The following is a 12,427-nucleotide window of genomic DNA, read 5'->3' as shown; positions in this document are numbered from 1 at the left end:
AAGTCTTTATAGATTATGTAAGTGCCATCTATATTGGAACCAGAATTAATAATGTGATCGGGATGCAAGACTGGATGTGCACAGGAACTCACTGACATTGCAGTCATGGTGTAGTGCTGGGCTGGGCAAAATCAGCAGCTCCGAGTTCTGTTTCTTTTTACTCACGCAAAACCGATATGAACTGAACTTTTGCAGAAGCTGGCATTTTTTTGTTCCTCTTGTAGTGCAGGTGTACAAATTGGCACTTTCTTCTAAGCCACATCTAAAGAAAAACTTTGGCTTATAATGAATATGCCAAATTATTAAATTTGATAATAGGCTTAAAATATGCATAACGACTAACTCCCACCTAGGCATATGAAAAAAGACATGACGTTCTAGCACCAGCCTTGATTTTGCCACAGCAGGCTCTACACAACAAATGAGGCGGCCGCATTCCCATGCAAAGAAAATTCTGCACGTAGGCTCTGATGCTAAAGGTGCTCACTCTTGTGCACAGCAGAGGTTCACATGTGTGTGCACGGCGTGGACAACATAGCTGTATCTTGATGTGGGGTACAGCTGGGTGAAGGGTGACAATGATGCTAAATGAAGAATGAATGACCTTCCTTATTACCAGTCCTATGCTACCCACTGCTGTGAGACTTCCCACCTTAGAAGGCTCTACTTCCTTTCACAGACCGGTGAATCACAGAATCACAGAATGGTTGAGGCTGGAAGGGACCTTGAAGCTCATCCAGTTCCAATCGCTGATGCCATGGGCAGGGGCACATTCCACTAGTCCAGGTTGCTCAAAGCCCTGTCCAACCTGGCCTTGGACACTTCCAGGGATGGAGAAATGAAGATATGAAAAACGTGAAAATAGTACAAATGACTGAAAGATTGACTAGGCAGAAATACTTCAATGACTATGTATTTCAGATGAAGGAAAAGAGAGAGAGGAAAGCTTGATAAAACTTGTTTATGGAGGAGACAAGCCGAAGCTTGTCATATAAACTCCATGCAGACAAAGCAGCATAGCTTGCCTGTGTTAGCTGAAAGGCAGCATAAGAAAGCTATTGTGGACTTGTTGCAGCATGCAAGGACTGCGCGGAATTACAATTGGCTGTAATTGGATTTGCCAGGGGGACTGCAAGAATAGGCGTAAACCTGGTAGCTGTGGACATGAAGGAAAATATCTGGCTACAGCATCGGTCATTTACTAAATTTCTTCTGTTGTCCAATCATAATTAGTAGATACAGGGGTCGAGACCTGGATGATTCACTTCAGTTTTGTGAAGAATTGCTGAAATTTAAAAAATTACCTGTCTCTAATCTCCACTACATGCAGATGACCTCTCCATCTACTGATGCATAGATGGTCTACTGCTGTATTGTAGTTTCTGAAGCTCATAACTAATTCTTGGAAGCTTGTAACAGAGAAGGGACCAGAGGCAAGACTTACGTCATCTCTCTGTCATTTACGTAATATGAAAAGAATCCGAATTAACAAATTAGTGTATTTAAAACTTTATGAAAACACTTCTTCAGCTGGGAAAAAAAAAAAAAGAAAAAGAATTCTAATAAATTAATCCATTTCCTTCCAACAAATGAGGTTTGAAAGAAGTTTTACCATTGTTAAAGAAAATTTCTTTTGAAGACATCTGCAACTCATACTTTGCAGCCACTTCAAGTGTACATTTCTCATTCGCTACATGCAGCCATGTTTTATGTTAGGTACTATTTTTTTTATTTTTTTTTAGGAAGCATTTCTCTTAATTCGAAGAACATGTCCATTGCTTTGTTCTTAACCATGGAACATTTTTCAGACCGTTCCAGACTGCTTAATTTCCTGTCAAGTTTACCTGGCGGGTTTAATTTCTTGGAATATTTACTAGGTCTAAAGAACAGCATGGTTGGTTCTCAGCTACGCTAGTTGCCAAACTAGCTTGTGGAGCTGAGTGCTGTGTGCACCTTACCAGATGACTGGGAAAGTCTTTTGCCTTTAGGTCTGCTGAATTTAATTATCACTGGACTTTTTCCATAGGCAGATAATACAAAGCAGGAGGGATTTCGTACCCTCTCCAAGCCAGAAGACATTTTTCAGTGTCTGTTGATAGTAGCTGGTTGCATTACCTGCTTACCAATGATATTGAAGTTTGTTTAAGAATGAAGAGAATGTTTTCTCCCAGCCTTAATGTTTTTATTCTGTTTTGGAATGCTATACCAGCACCATCCTGTCTGAGAGCGTTCCTATCAACAGCCTTATTCCCAATAATATGCAGTATCATGTCACATATATTAATTTATGACTTGGTTTACTGCTTTGAAGACTCGGTGCATGATACCATCTGAAAAATTAATGTTGACTTTCAAACTTAGCTGTAGAATTCAGATATGGAAACTCATGTTGGGCAATCTCACTCCTCTCCCAGCATGAAGTTCTTCATTTTACTGTTTTTGTGGCTTTCCTCGCTCCCCAAAGTATAGATCTGTACTGACAGGGAGAAGAATCATAAGAAAAGTACTGCCTGGCTAGACTGCAGGAAAGTCTAATGTTCTCTTTAATGACAGAACAGCTCAATGGAACAGAAAGGCATTCAGCACTATTATTTGTCACCTTCCCTACATTTTCCTGTGGGCTCATGAGGTTTTGCACACCATCAGAGCTTCACACTGATCCTGCTAGTGAAGGATGCTTGTGGGAAGCACTAATTTGATGACTCTACCGAATAGGACTTGGGATCTGATGTTGCAAATAATGGAGTGCAGGCTGTGAACAACTTGAGTCATCAGCTGGATCCCAGAAAACTTTCTGCTACCCAGGACAGATTTGTAATGCGGGAATCCATGTATGACAGTTGGCCCTTCCTGTGTCTGAAGATGCTTGGGTTTCTTCTAAGCTCATGACTGTTCAGGAGCTTTGATTTCTTCCACTCCCTCTAGAGGCTATGCAAAATGTAGTCTGTAACACAGTTTTCAATGTGCCAGAAATGCATACTGGGATTAGTGACATCTCAGAAAGGTTCGTGGGTTCTTTGCATAGGAAATGCAATCAAGCTAAGTAAAAGCTCTGTTTACCTGGGCCAAGATATTCCTTTGACTGGACAAAGTAACCACGGAAGTTGATGGCATTTCTGTTTATATTGCAGGTGCAGGGGCTACCTCTGGCATTTCAGCCATCTTCCCGAGTACCTCTGGCACAAGCACCTTCTCACCTTACCAGCACGCTCACAAAGGTAAGAATGCACTCAGATTTAATTTAGTGGCTGTTTGTTTTGAAAATGGCATCAACAAAGTGCAAGCAAACTGGCAATATCTATTGTGAATTTCACTGCCACTATCTCCAGTTTTCTAAAACTTCTGCTAAAATAATTCAGAATGATTTTTTATTTCTTGGTTAATCAACACTGCACAAATATGGCCAGTCTGTTACTGAGCTAACCATAACAGTTCTAAAGCATGGGGTTGGAACTAGATGACCACAAGGTCCTTTCCAGCCCTAACTATTCTATGATTCTATGACTCTATGATTATTAGATTTTAAAAATATGTGAACCTGAGAAGCCACAACAGGAAAGATGCAGTTACTGAGGTACTGACAATGCTGCTGTTCCTGGTATTGTCTGGAAACATGACCATGAGAATCATGTTTTCAGAAAAATTAAAGTTTTCATGCATTTTAGCATATCTGTCATTTTCTGCATCCTTTTGTGGCTTTTCAATTCCAGTCTTTTGCATCCAAATTTTCCCTCTGAATACCTTTTCACATACCTTATTTTACCTTCTAGCCATGCTGCGTTTTAAGTCTTTTAAGTTGAAGTTAGAAAAACTTCAGCTCTTCTGCATGTGTTTCCTTTTTACTGCAAACCTTCTGAGGCAGCCATAGTCACCAACAGTCGTTTTAGGTCTCATCCCGTTTGTTTATGTACTTTCTATTTTTAGATTCCAATGCTCTTTCCCAGCATACAGTGTAGGAAAGCTGCTACTCTTGTTTACGTATAGCTTCCTATATTACTAGCAGACAATATAATTTCCTATACCTTTCTATCTGACAGATCTTGCCATCAGTTTTTTTTTTGATGAATACTGTTAACTGGTCAGTGCAGCATAAATGTTTTCAATTCTGAAAACCTCTTTGCCTTTCCAATGCAACGCCAAGTTCTTCAATGCTTAACAAGTAAAACGTAAGTGTAGACCAGACCACAAACCGTTAACTGTTCTCTGATCCTAACAGTTGCTTCTTTATGAAAATATTTATTTCAGGAGATCTTTCAGGACAAGGACATCTGGCTACAGCTCTTATAATTGCAATGTCTACCATCTTCATAATGGCTATTGCCATTGTCCTCATCATCATGTTTTATATTGTGAAAACAAAACCTTCTGCTCAAGGTAATTGGTCAACACATGAAATTTTAGCTGCAAATGCTATTTTTAGATGGCTTCTGAGAATAATTAGTGTTATATTTTTATATTCTAGCCTGTTGCAAGAGCCATTCAGTAAAAAATGTCGAAGCTCAGGCTAACACACAAGAAGAGAAGAAAGAAGTGCAAGGTACAAGTTACTTTAGTTTTGCTTTTTCTGTTCAAGGGAACATTTGGCTTAAATACCCTTACTGCATTTGTCTGAATTACAATTTCCCTTTAAATTGTGTAAAATTCATGAGTTTGCTAAAGAATTATGTATGATAGTTTTTGTACTTCCAGCATGTCACTTAATCCTCTGATAGCAATTAAAAACATGTCAGAGAGATTCATGTTTTCAGTAAGGTTACCAGCAGAACTCATCTGGTTACCAGCTGAGACAAAGCACTGGTTTGGAAACTCATTGCCAATTTAAATTTCTCTAATTTTTGATCTATAGATAATGTTGTGATATTCTCTGAGAAAGAAGAGTTTGAGAAACTTACAGCAACTCCAGCTAAGGCTGTTAAAAGGTGGGTAATATAAATGTACTTCCAGTTTAACTGAAGTGGGTGAGGGACATAGTCACCATTCATCCTGGTACAGAGGAATACATGAAGAACAAAGTAGATGGGTATGCTGGTAGCTTGCTGCAGCAGGGAAGAGACTAGACACCTTAGTAGATTTTTCCTTCTCTGGTTTCTAGGACAGGACTGCAGTTGTTACCAAAGAGAAACCTGTGTCCTCCCCACTTCCTCTGTGACCAGTACATCAGCTCTTGGGCCTCCATCTCCTATTTGGAGAGGTGTCTTTGGGACCCAAGTGCTGCTGTCACATACATGCCCTTAGTAAGGTCCCCCTTCACTTTTAGGCAAGAAGAGTAAAAATAACTGCTCCAGGCCTTTAGGAAGCTCCTTGGCGTGGTGTGATAATTTTCCTCTAGTGTCTGCCTGGCATCCAGCCCTGGCCAGATAACACGATTAAGGTGGGCTAAACATGTCCTTAGTTGGAAAATCCCTCTATAAAAGGATTCCTGCAAGCTGCATATGATTTGATGGGCATTGTACATATACTCAGGGCAGGTGAATGCAGTTACATTCACAGGACAGGAGGAAAGGTGTTTTAAAAAATGGAAGCCACTTTTATCCCATTACTTTATATCCCATTACAAAAAGGAGATTATTTTAGTATAACCTATGAAAGGTTTCACTGATATAACTATAACCTTCATTTTACAGTGAAAATGATGCATCTTCTGAGAATGAACGCCTTTTAAGCCGTAGTATGGATAGTGATGAAGAAGCTGCAGTTGACAAGCAAGGGACTCCAGAGAGATGCTTGTTATCTTTAGTGCATTTGGCCAGAGATAAGTCTTCTACAAGCAATAAGTCAACTGGGGTAAGTCTGCTTTTGAGAATTAAATTTGAGAGAACTTCTCTGTCTTATTTTGGGGCCTTTTTAAGAAAACAATATGCAAAATATCACCCCCAAAATGTATGATCCTGCAGACCAGGCTAATTCCGAAAGCTTCTCCAGAAAAATTTACCATAGAATCTCATTTATTTAGTGACATATATGTACATATATAATGCTCAGGGTTGAAAAAAAAAAAAATTTCTTACAAAAGTACTAAATGTTTTTTTTAGTATTATATTTTATAGTCTAAAGGAAGAAAAAACAGTTAACAGCAACCGCTCCTGATATGGCTAATGCTAATATAACTAACCCCGATGCTATATTTATCACAGAAAATCCAAGACAGAAAAATAGTGTAGCAGCATGGATGGATGCATACAACAGGGTAACATCTGAGTGCCTTAACCCAGAAGCATTGGTATTTTCAAGGCATAAACTTTTCAGTCAGTGTTGTGCTTAGTTTTTGCATATTATTTTGAAGAAAACACGTGTTTTGAAGGTCATGCCTGTGCTCTGAAGGACACTATAAAGCTGCTGTTTATTTTGCTGTGGAAGGCCTTCACTTCTTCCTGATGTGTGTGTACTTCTTAGAGCAGTTTATCTCACTTGGAGTATTTCGAGGCAAAGTTAAGGCTACACTTCACACACACAACTTTTTAGTTTATATTAAAATGAAGCTATCCTTAAAAAGAAGCTGTCTGCTTAGATAATTTTTGTGGCTTTAGTACTTCAAAAATAATTTGTAAATGGTGATAGCTAGGACAAAATCACATCATTAATATCAATCATTAGATATCCTTTAAGAATAAAAATGTTTGAAAGTGCATATTTTCATGTTTACATCTTTCAAACTGTTGGGTTGGTTCAGCTCAAACTTTCAAAAATAGCTCATTTTTCAGCTAAGACCTGACACAGGAAGTCTCAACAAAAGAGAAATGGTTCTATAGTTCTAGACACTTACGACTATCTGAAAATAACTTACTACTCCAATGCTCACCTTTTAAAGTTCAGCTTTATGATATATTTCTAAATGTCCAACTTCAACGTACTTCTGTATACACTGGCTTGAAACTGGGTAATATGAATTGTGTAGGCATGAAATCAGAACATTTAATATAAGTGACTTACCTTCTAAAGACCATATATAATAGATATGTTCTCCAGAGTGATTTGGATAGACAGCTTGAAAGACACCTGAAACATGAATTATTTTTTCCAGGCCTTCTGTTCTAACATAATTCTCATGGAGTGAAGCCTCCTGACAAGGCTGAAGAAAACCATTCAATGAAAGTGCACATTGCGCCAAGATCCTCTGCCCCATACCTAAGATTTCCTTATCAAGCCAGTTGCCAGAAGTTAGAAAAGCAGTAATTTGCTTCAGGCTGGAGATTAAGTAACATTTCTAGTACAGGAAAGAGTATTAAGTAGCTATTGCATAAGGGCAAAGAAAGTTAAGAGGCTTGCTCTTAACCAAGTCTGCTTCCTCCTAGTTAAAACAAAAACCATTACAGAGTGAGCTACCACAGGGAAGAACATCAGGCTGTTTGCTTTCAGCATAACCTTCTCAAATCCCCCATCTTCTGGTGCTGGTGAAAAAAGCATCCTGAATAATTCTCCATGGGCATAGAATCATTTAGCCTCCCTCATTGCCCTAAAAACGAGAGGAAAATGAAAATAACAGTGCTTAGGAGGAGTTTTAATAAATCCCATTAAAAGAAAATTTCCTGTTTACAAGGTTCTAAAACAGCAAATCCAAGCCTACAATAGCAGGACAACTGATTAAACACATGTAAATTGTGCCAAGAATATGTGAACAACAGTCATTGTCTGCACTGCATTGCCCTGCAATACAACACACTTGCACAGCATCTGCTCCAGCGAGACAGGCTTTGGGTGGAGCAGCCACTTTGCGGTCTTCGGCTGCCAAGTCTATTAAACCAAGTCATTGATGTGCCTTTAGATCCCAAATAAAATGAGGAAAAAATTTCCACAAAACAAAATACTGAAAGCAGAGCTTTTTTCTTCTAACCTGGTGAAAAGTGTCAAATCTGTGGAGATAATGCTAAGGTGCTATCAGAAAGACAGCTTTTCAGAAAGCTCAGTCCTAATGAGAGCTGGCAGAGGGATGACAATTCCAGTCCCTGAGAAATCATGACATTTTGACGTTTGTTTTCACTCCACATGGAATCCAAAGCCAAACCTTCATATTTTTGCTAAATGAAACTGTATCAAAATGTCTGTTTTCAGCTTGGAAAATGTCAGGTTTTCAGTCTCAGTGTCTTTCATGTCAAAAATGACTGAAGCTCCCTGGACCTCAGATTCTCCCTGTCCAAAGCTTCACTGGTTTATTTATTTATTTATTTTTTTTCCCTAACTGTAAAATGTTTCAGATTTCACTGGGCAATATATCATGGAAGAAAAAAACTGTCGATTAGTAATGTACTAAGCGGTTCTACATCAAATGACAGGAAGGAAGATCCCCTGCTCTACAGTCCTTTTAGATTACTGGAAGAAGGCAATTTTAATCTGAATTTAAATCCTTGTGGGCAGTCCTATCCTGGTTTACCTGGAGAGCCCTACAGTAATTATCTGTATGTGTGGTACTGGTTTTGTCCGCGTTGTCAGGAGTTTGCTGCAGTCTGAAAGAGAAGAAATACACAGATACTTGGAGCAGAAAAGTAATTGCTCTAAAAAGGGGCTAGAAGATGGAAAGAAAGATCTCTAGCAGTGGAAATGGAAATCAGAACAAGGTTTATGCTTCACGGAATAATTGTTGTGCTCTCTTCGAGTCTTCAAAAAGCACCCTTGAGAACGTTGTGTGATAGCCCCTAGCGCCCTGAAATGAAGAATTTCCATGGCTTTTTCACTGTTGTCTGCTAATTGCTTACCCCCATGACTGAAAAATTAATGAAATAAATCTCTTCTTATTTAGATTCAAAGTCGAAGGAAAAAGATACTTGACGTGTACGCTAATGTATGCGACGTTGCAGAAGGTGAGTGGACAAAACTTGCACCTCTACTAACAGCACACAGTTAGATTAAAAGTGTTTGCTACAAAATAAGAAAGGCTTCTGCCTTCCTATGGAAAGCAGAAAGTCCCAATCCAGAGAAGACACTCTGTAGGCAGATTTGTAGTCCCTTGCCAGGAAGCCCCATGGTGCCCTGATCCCAGAGCTATCCAGGCTGGGCTTAGGCTGAAGTACACCACGGCTTCTTTCCAGGTGTGTGCATGAAATTCCTTCCTATGGAGAGCAGGAAGGGTAGTGTTGGGTCATGTCAGGACATGCACACACAGACCAAGTAGTGCAATAGCACTCTTGCATTCCCCACCCAGAGGAAACCTGTTTGATAACAGATAGAAACTAGCTCCAAATGCAAAACTGTAATTTGGGGAGGGTCAGGACTGAGGGTAAGACACAAGTCTCATCCTACTCCTCTAAATGCTGTCTCACCTTTCACAACAAAAAGTGCAGTTTCCAAGTTTTAAGTGGTTTAACCCTCTTTTACCACTGGACTACCTCAACTCTCCTATTCCAGCAGAATAGGAGAAATTACTGCATTTACTTCACACACACACTTTGTGTGCACATGTGCATCTGAGTTTTTTGTTGTTCAGGGAGCCATATCTCCCACCAAATTACTGCTGTTGAGTATGAAGCAGGAAACTACAGAAGCAAAAGACTGGGTTTGAAAAAATGCTGTAGCTGATTCTCTCCTCTATTCTGTGATCATGAATACACAGAAAACATGTCCAGGTAAAGAATAGCTTTTTCCCCACAGGATGAATGCTAAATCGTCTCTAGAGATTCAGTGATAGTAAAGACAATCAAGCACTAGCAGGGGCTTTTATGCTTGCAAGCATCTGGCACCATTGCTTCACCTCACTCCTCACACTCCTACAAGGGCAGCTTTCAATTACAGAGATGTTACAGCAGCTGCTGGTGACAGTCTCAGGGAAGGATTGCAGATGTCTCTTGAGCTCAAACACTGTGCCTGATGTGCAGAGGTGTATTAATGGAGCTGCTCGCTAGGGATATGACTGCAATGTACTTAGTTCCTAACAGCTAGTAAATAGTTGAAGGAAGGGGAAGTGCTGTGAGAATTCATACAACCCATTGAATAATTCTTTCCCAGACAACTTTTTATTCTAATTATTGTACACTACTGTCCCTAGGAAGAATTAACTTGGTAATACACAGTAATAACTTTGAAGCTAGAGATACCTATCATGGACTTTCACTTCAAGATTTTAGCTGTATTTACAGCTAACAGTATGTACTGTAGTACCTTGTCTTGGATAGTCTAGACTTGAGCACAGAGCCATCTGACAATAAACACCTCCCACTGCAGGTCTGAGCCCAACAGAATTGCCATTTGATTGCCTGGAGAAGACCAGCCGAATGCTCAGCTCAACCTACAACACAGAAAAAGCCATAGTGAAAACATGGCGCCACCTTGCCGAGAGTTTTGGACTGAAAAGAGATGAGATCGGTGGTATGACAGACGGCATGCAGCTCTTTGATCGCATCAGCACAGCAGGTTACAGCATCCCAGAACTGCTAACCAAACTGGTGCAAATAGAGCGGTTGGATGCTGTTGAATCCTTGTGTGCAGATATTCTGGAGTGGGCACAAGCAATGCCTGCTCCTGAGCCAGCGGGGACGTCCTGACATGCCTTCCTGGGAGCAGCGCTTCCACATCACCCTCAAGAACCATGATTCCGCTGAGCACCGCATAAAAAACTTTGGACAAGAGACCATTGATGTTTATTCTACATAATCGTTCACGATAACCAGTGGGAAGTGTTTCTCTTTGGCTTCTAAAAGAAGTGAAGTTACACACCTACCAAAACAAAAGCAGAAATCTCCCAAGAAGCTTGGTATGAAACATGTCAATAAACAAAATGATCGTGTTAAACAGTTACTGATAAGCGGACACACAAACATCCATTTTGAAGTCTGTGTATAAGTGCAGATAACCCTGCCGATACCCTTCCTGCCTGGCCTTCAAGAGAGGCATTGGATTGCTCTCTGAACATATTCCAGTCTCTTAGGACTTTATTCAACAGTTTAATAGTTACAGTCAAAAGCAGTACCACAGCTAACGTAATTCATACACATAAGGCACGTACATTTCTATCGGCTCTAACACATTCAATACGTAACCGGTTTAGTTTTCTACACTTACTATGGGTTTGTTGAACCTAGAAGTATGTGCATAGGTGCATACACAGAGTCCTCAGATTAATTTGCTATATGAAAAAAGAGTCTGACATAATTTACAGATTGAAGTGCTTCAAAATGCTGTACATAATGCACATAAATGCATACTTGGTCCATACTGACATTTCAGGAACTGTAAATTCAATTTGCTGACTTGCTGAGGACAAGCTGGTTACTGAGCAGTAAAAGCTGGCAATCACTCCTTGTAAGCTGAGAGCAGCAAGCTCTCTTCTTCCTTGCCACGACAAAAACAGAAGCAACCAAACCAGCTTTCCACTACCATGAAAACTGTATTTTTCCAGTAAATTATATTTCAAGCAGAGGAATTCAGACAACAGTGATGCACGTTTGACACTAGGAACAAGAAGAGTAAACTTCTCTAGGGACACCTGAAATGCAGGTGCTATGCTCTTGTAAGCGTAGACCATGAGCGCAGAATCCACAGGTAAAAACCAACTCCTCGGGAAGGTAAAGCATTATTGTGAGTTTGTGTGCAGAAAAAGTTGACCTATTTTTTTCGTTTTAACTAATCTCTGATTTTCACCTTTGAAAGTTCTCTAAAACTTGTTCAGACCACAAATCAGTAGCTGTTACCAAACCTGTTTGCTTAATTTATAGCTAAAATGAGTGATGACGCATTTCAACAAGTACAACCACTAAATTAAATCATGTCAGTTACAGAGCAGTATTTTAAGATTCCAAGATTCATGACTGAATGAAATGCTATAAAAAATATTAACCATTACCCTGAAGTGAACAACCAGTATTCCATCAGTTAGCAACTAGATTTTGTCTATGATAGCATCATTATTTTGCAGAACATTTAGTATCACCCTTTAACATCTATATTTAATATCTTCTTAGCACTTGATTCATATAGCAGAGGAAGTACATACTGCAACATAAAACCTATCCCTCTCATTATTCCTCTTTCACCATTTCTTTTGTATCATAACGCACTCTTCATTAATTTGCATATGCCAGTTTTGATGAGAATTTTGACTTTTAATGAAGCAGCAAGATGCATTTATTGAAACATTTTACTAGCTATTTGGTGTTTAATTTATGGGTGAAATTCTTGAAGTCTTGAAATCAATGACAAATTCATATATAGATTTTGACAGGCTTCTGTGAGATTCCTAGATCAGCTGACAACTCGACAATCTGCAACAAGATTTTCAAGACCCTGAATTTGTAACGCAATACTATTGCTATTAGAAAAACAACAGGGAAACAAACACCACCACCCCCCAAATTACAAGAATTCTATTTTTCTTGTGCCAGCGTGTAACTACAGTGTTATTCAGTGGACTGCCTCCTCTATTTCTTATGTCATTTATTAATACACTTCATTTATTTGTTTAGAAGAAGCTACATGAATCCTCTTCTAAACGTTTATTAGG

At 39.3% G+C, this 12,427-nt stretch overlaps 1 protein-coding gene across 2 annotated transcripts in view; it reads left to right on the top strand.

The window, feature by feature from the left end:
- EDAR (ectodysplasin A receptor) overlaps window positions 1–11,280 on the top strand; it is a 74,415-nt gene extending 63,135 nt beyond the window's left edge. For both annotated transcript variants that reach the window (XM_061472664.1, XM_061472662.1), the window contains 7 exons: window positions 3,132–3,218; window positions 4,246–4,374; window positions 4,463–4,537; window positions 4,847–4,919; window positions 5,625–5,784; window positions 8,735–8,795; window positions 10,153–11,280. In XM_061472664.1, coding sequence (XP_061328648.1) covers window positions 3,132–3,218; window positions 4,246–4,374; window positions 4,463–4,537; window positions 4,847–4,919; window positions 5,625–5,784; window positions 8,735–8,795; window positions 10,153–10,472 — 905 coding nt within the window. In that variant the 3' untranslated portion in view covers window positions 10,473–11,280. The remainder of the gene's footprint in view (window positions 1–3,131; window positions 3,219–4,245; window positions 4,375–4,462; window positions 4,538–4,846; window positions 4,920–5,624; window positions 5,785–8,734; window positions 8,796–10,152) is intronic.
- Window positions 11,281–12,427: the final 1,147 nt, after the last annotated feature.

Source organism: Pezoporus flaviventris, unplaced genomic scaffold (assembly GCF_033815535.1).
Source record: "Pezoporus flaviventris isolate CSIRO_AGI_PZ_B2104156 unplaced genomic scaffold, CSIRO_AGI_Pfla_v1 ptg000072l, whole genome shotgun sequence".
Taxonomy (NCBI): Eukaryota; Metazoa; Chordata; class Aves; order Psittaciformes; family Psittacidae; genus Pezoporus; species Pezoporus flaviventris.
The sequence above is the reverse complement of the archived record's forward strand: the minus strand, read 5'-3'. Positions and strand labels throughout refer to the sequence as shown.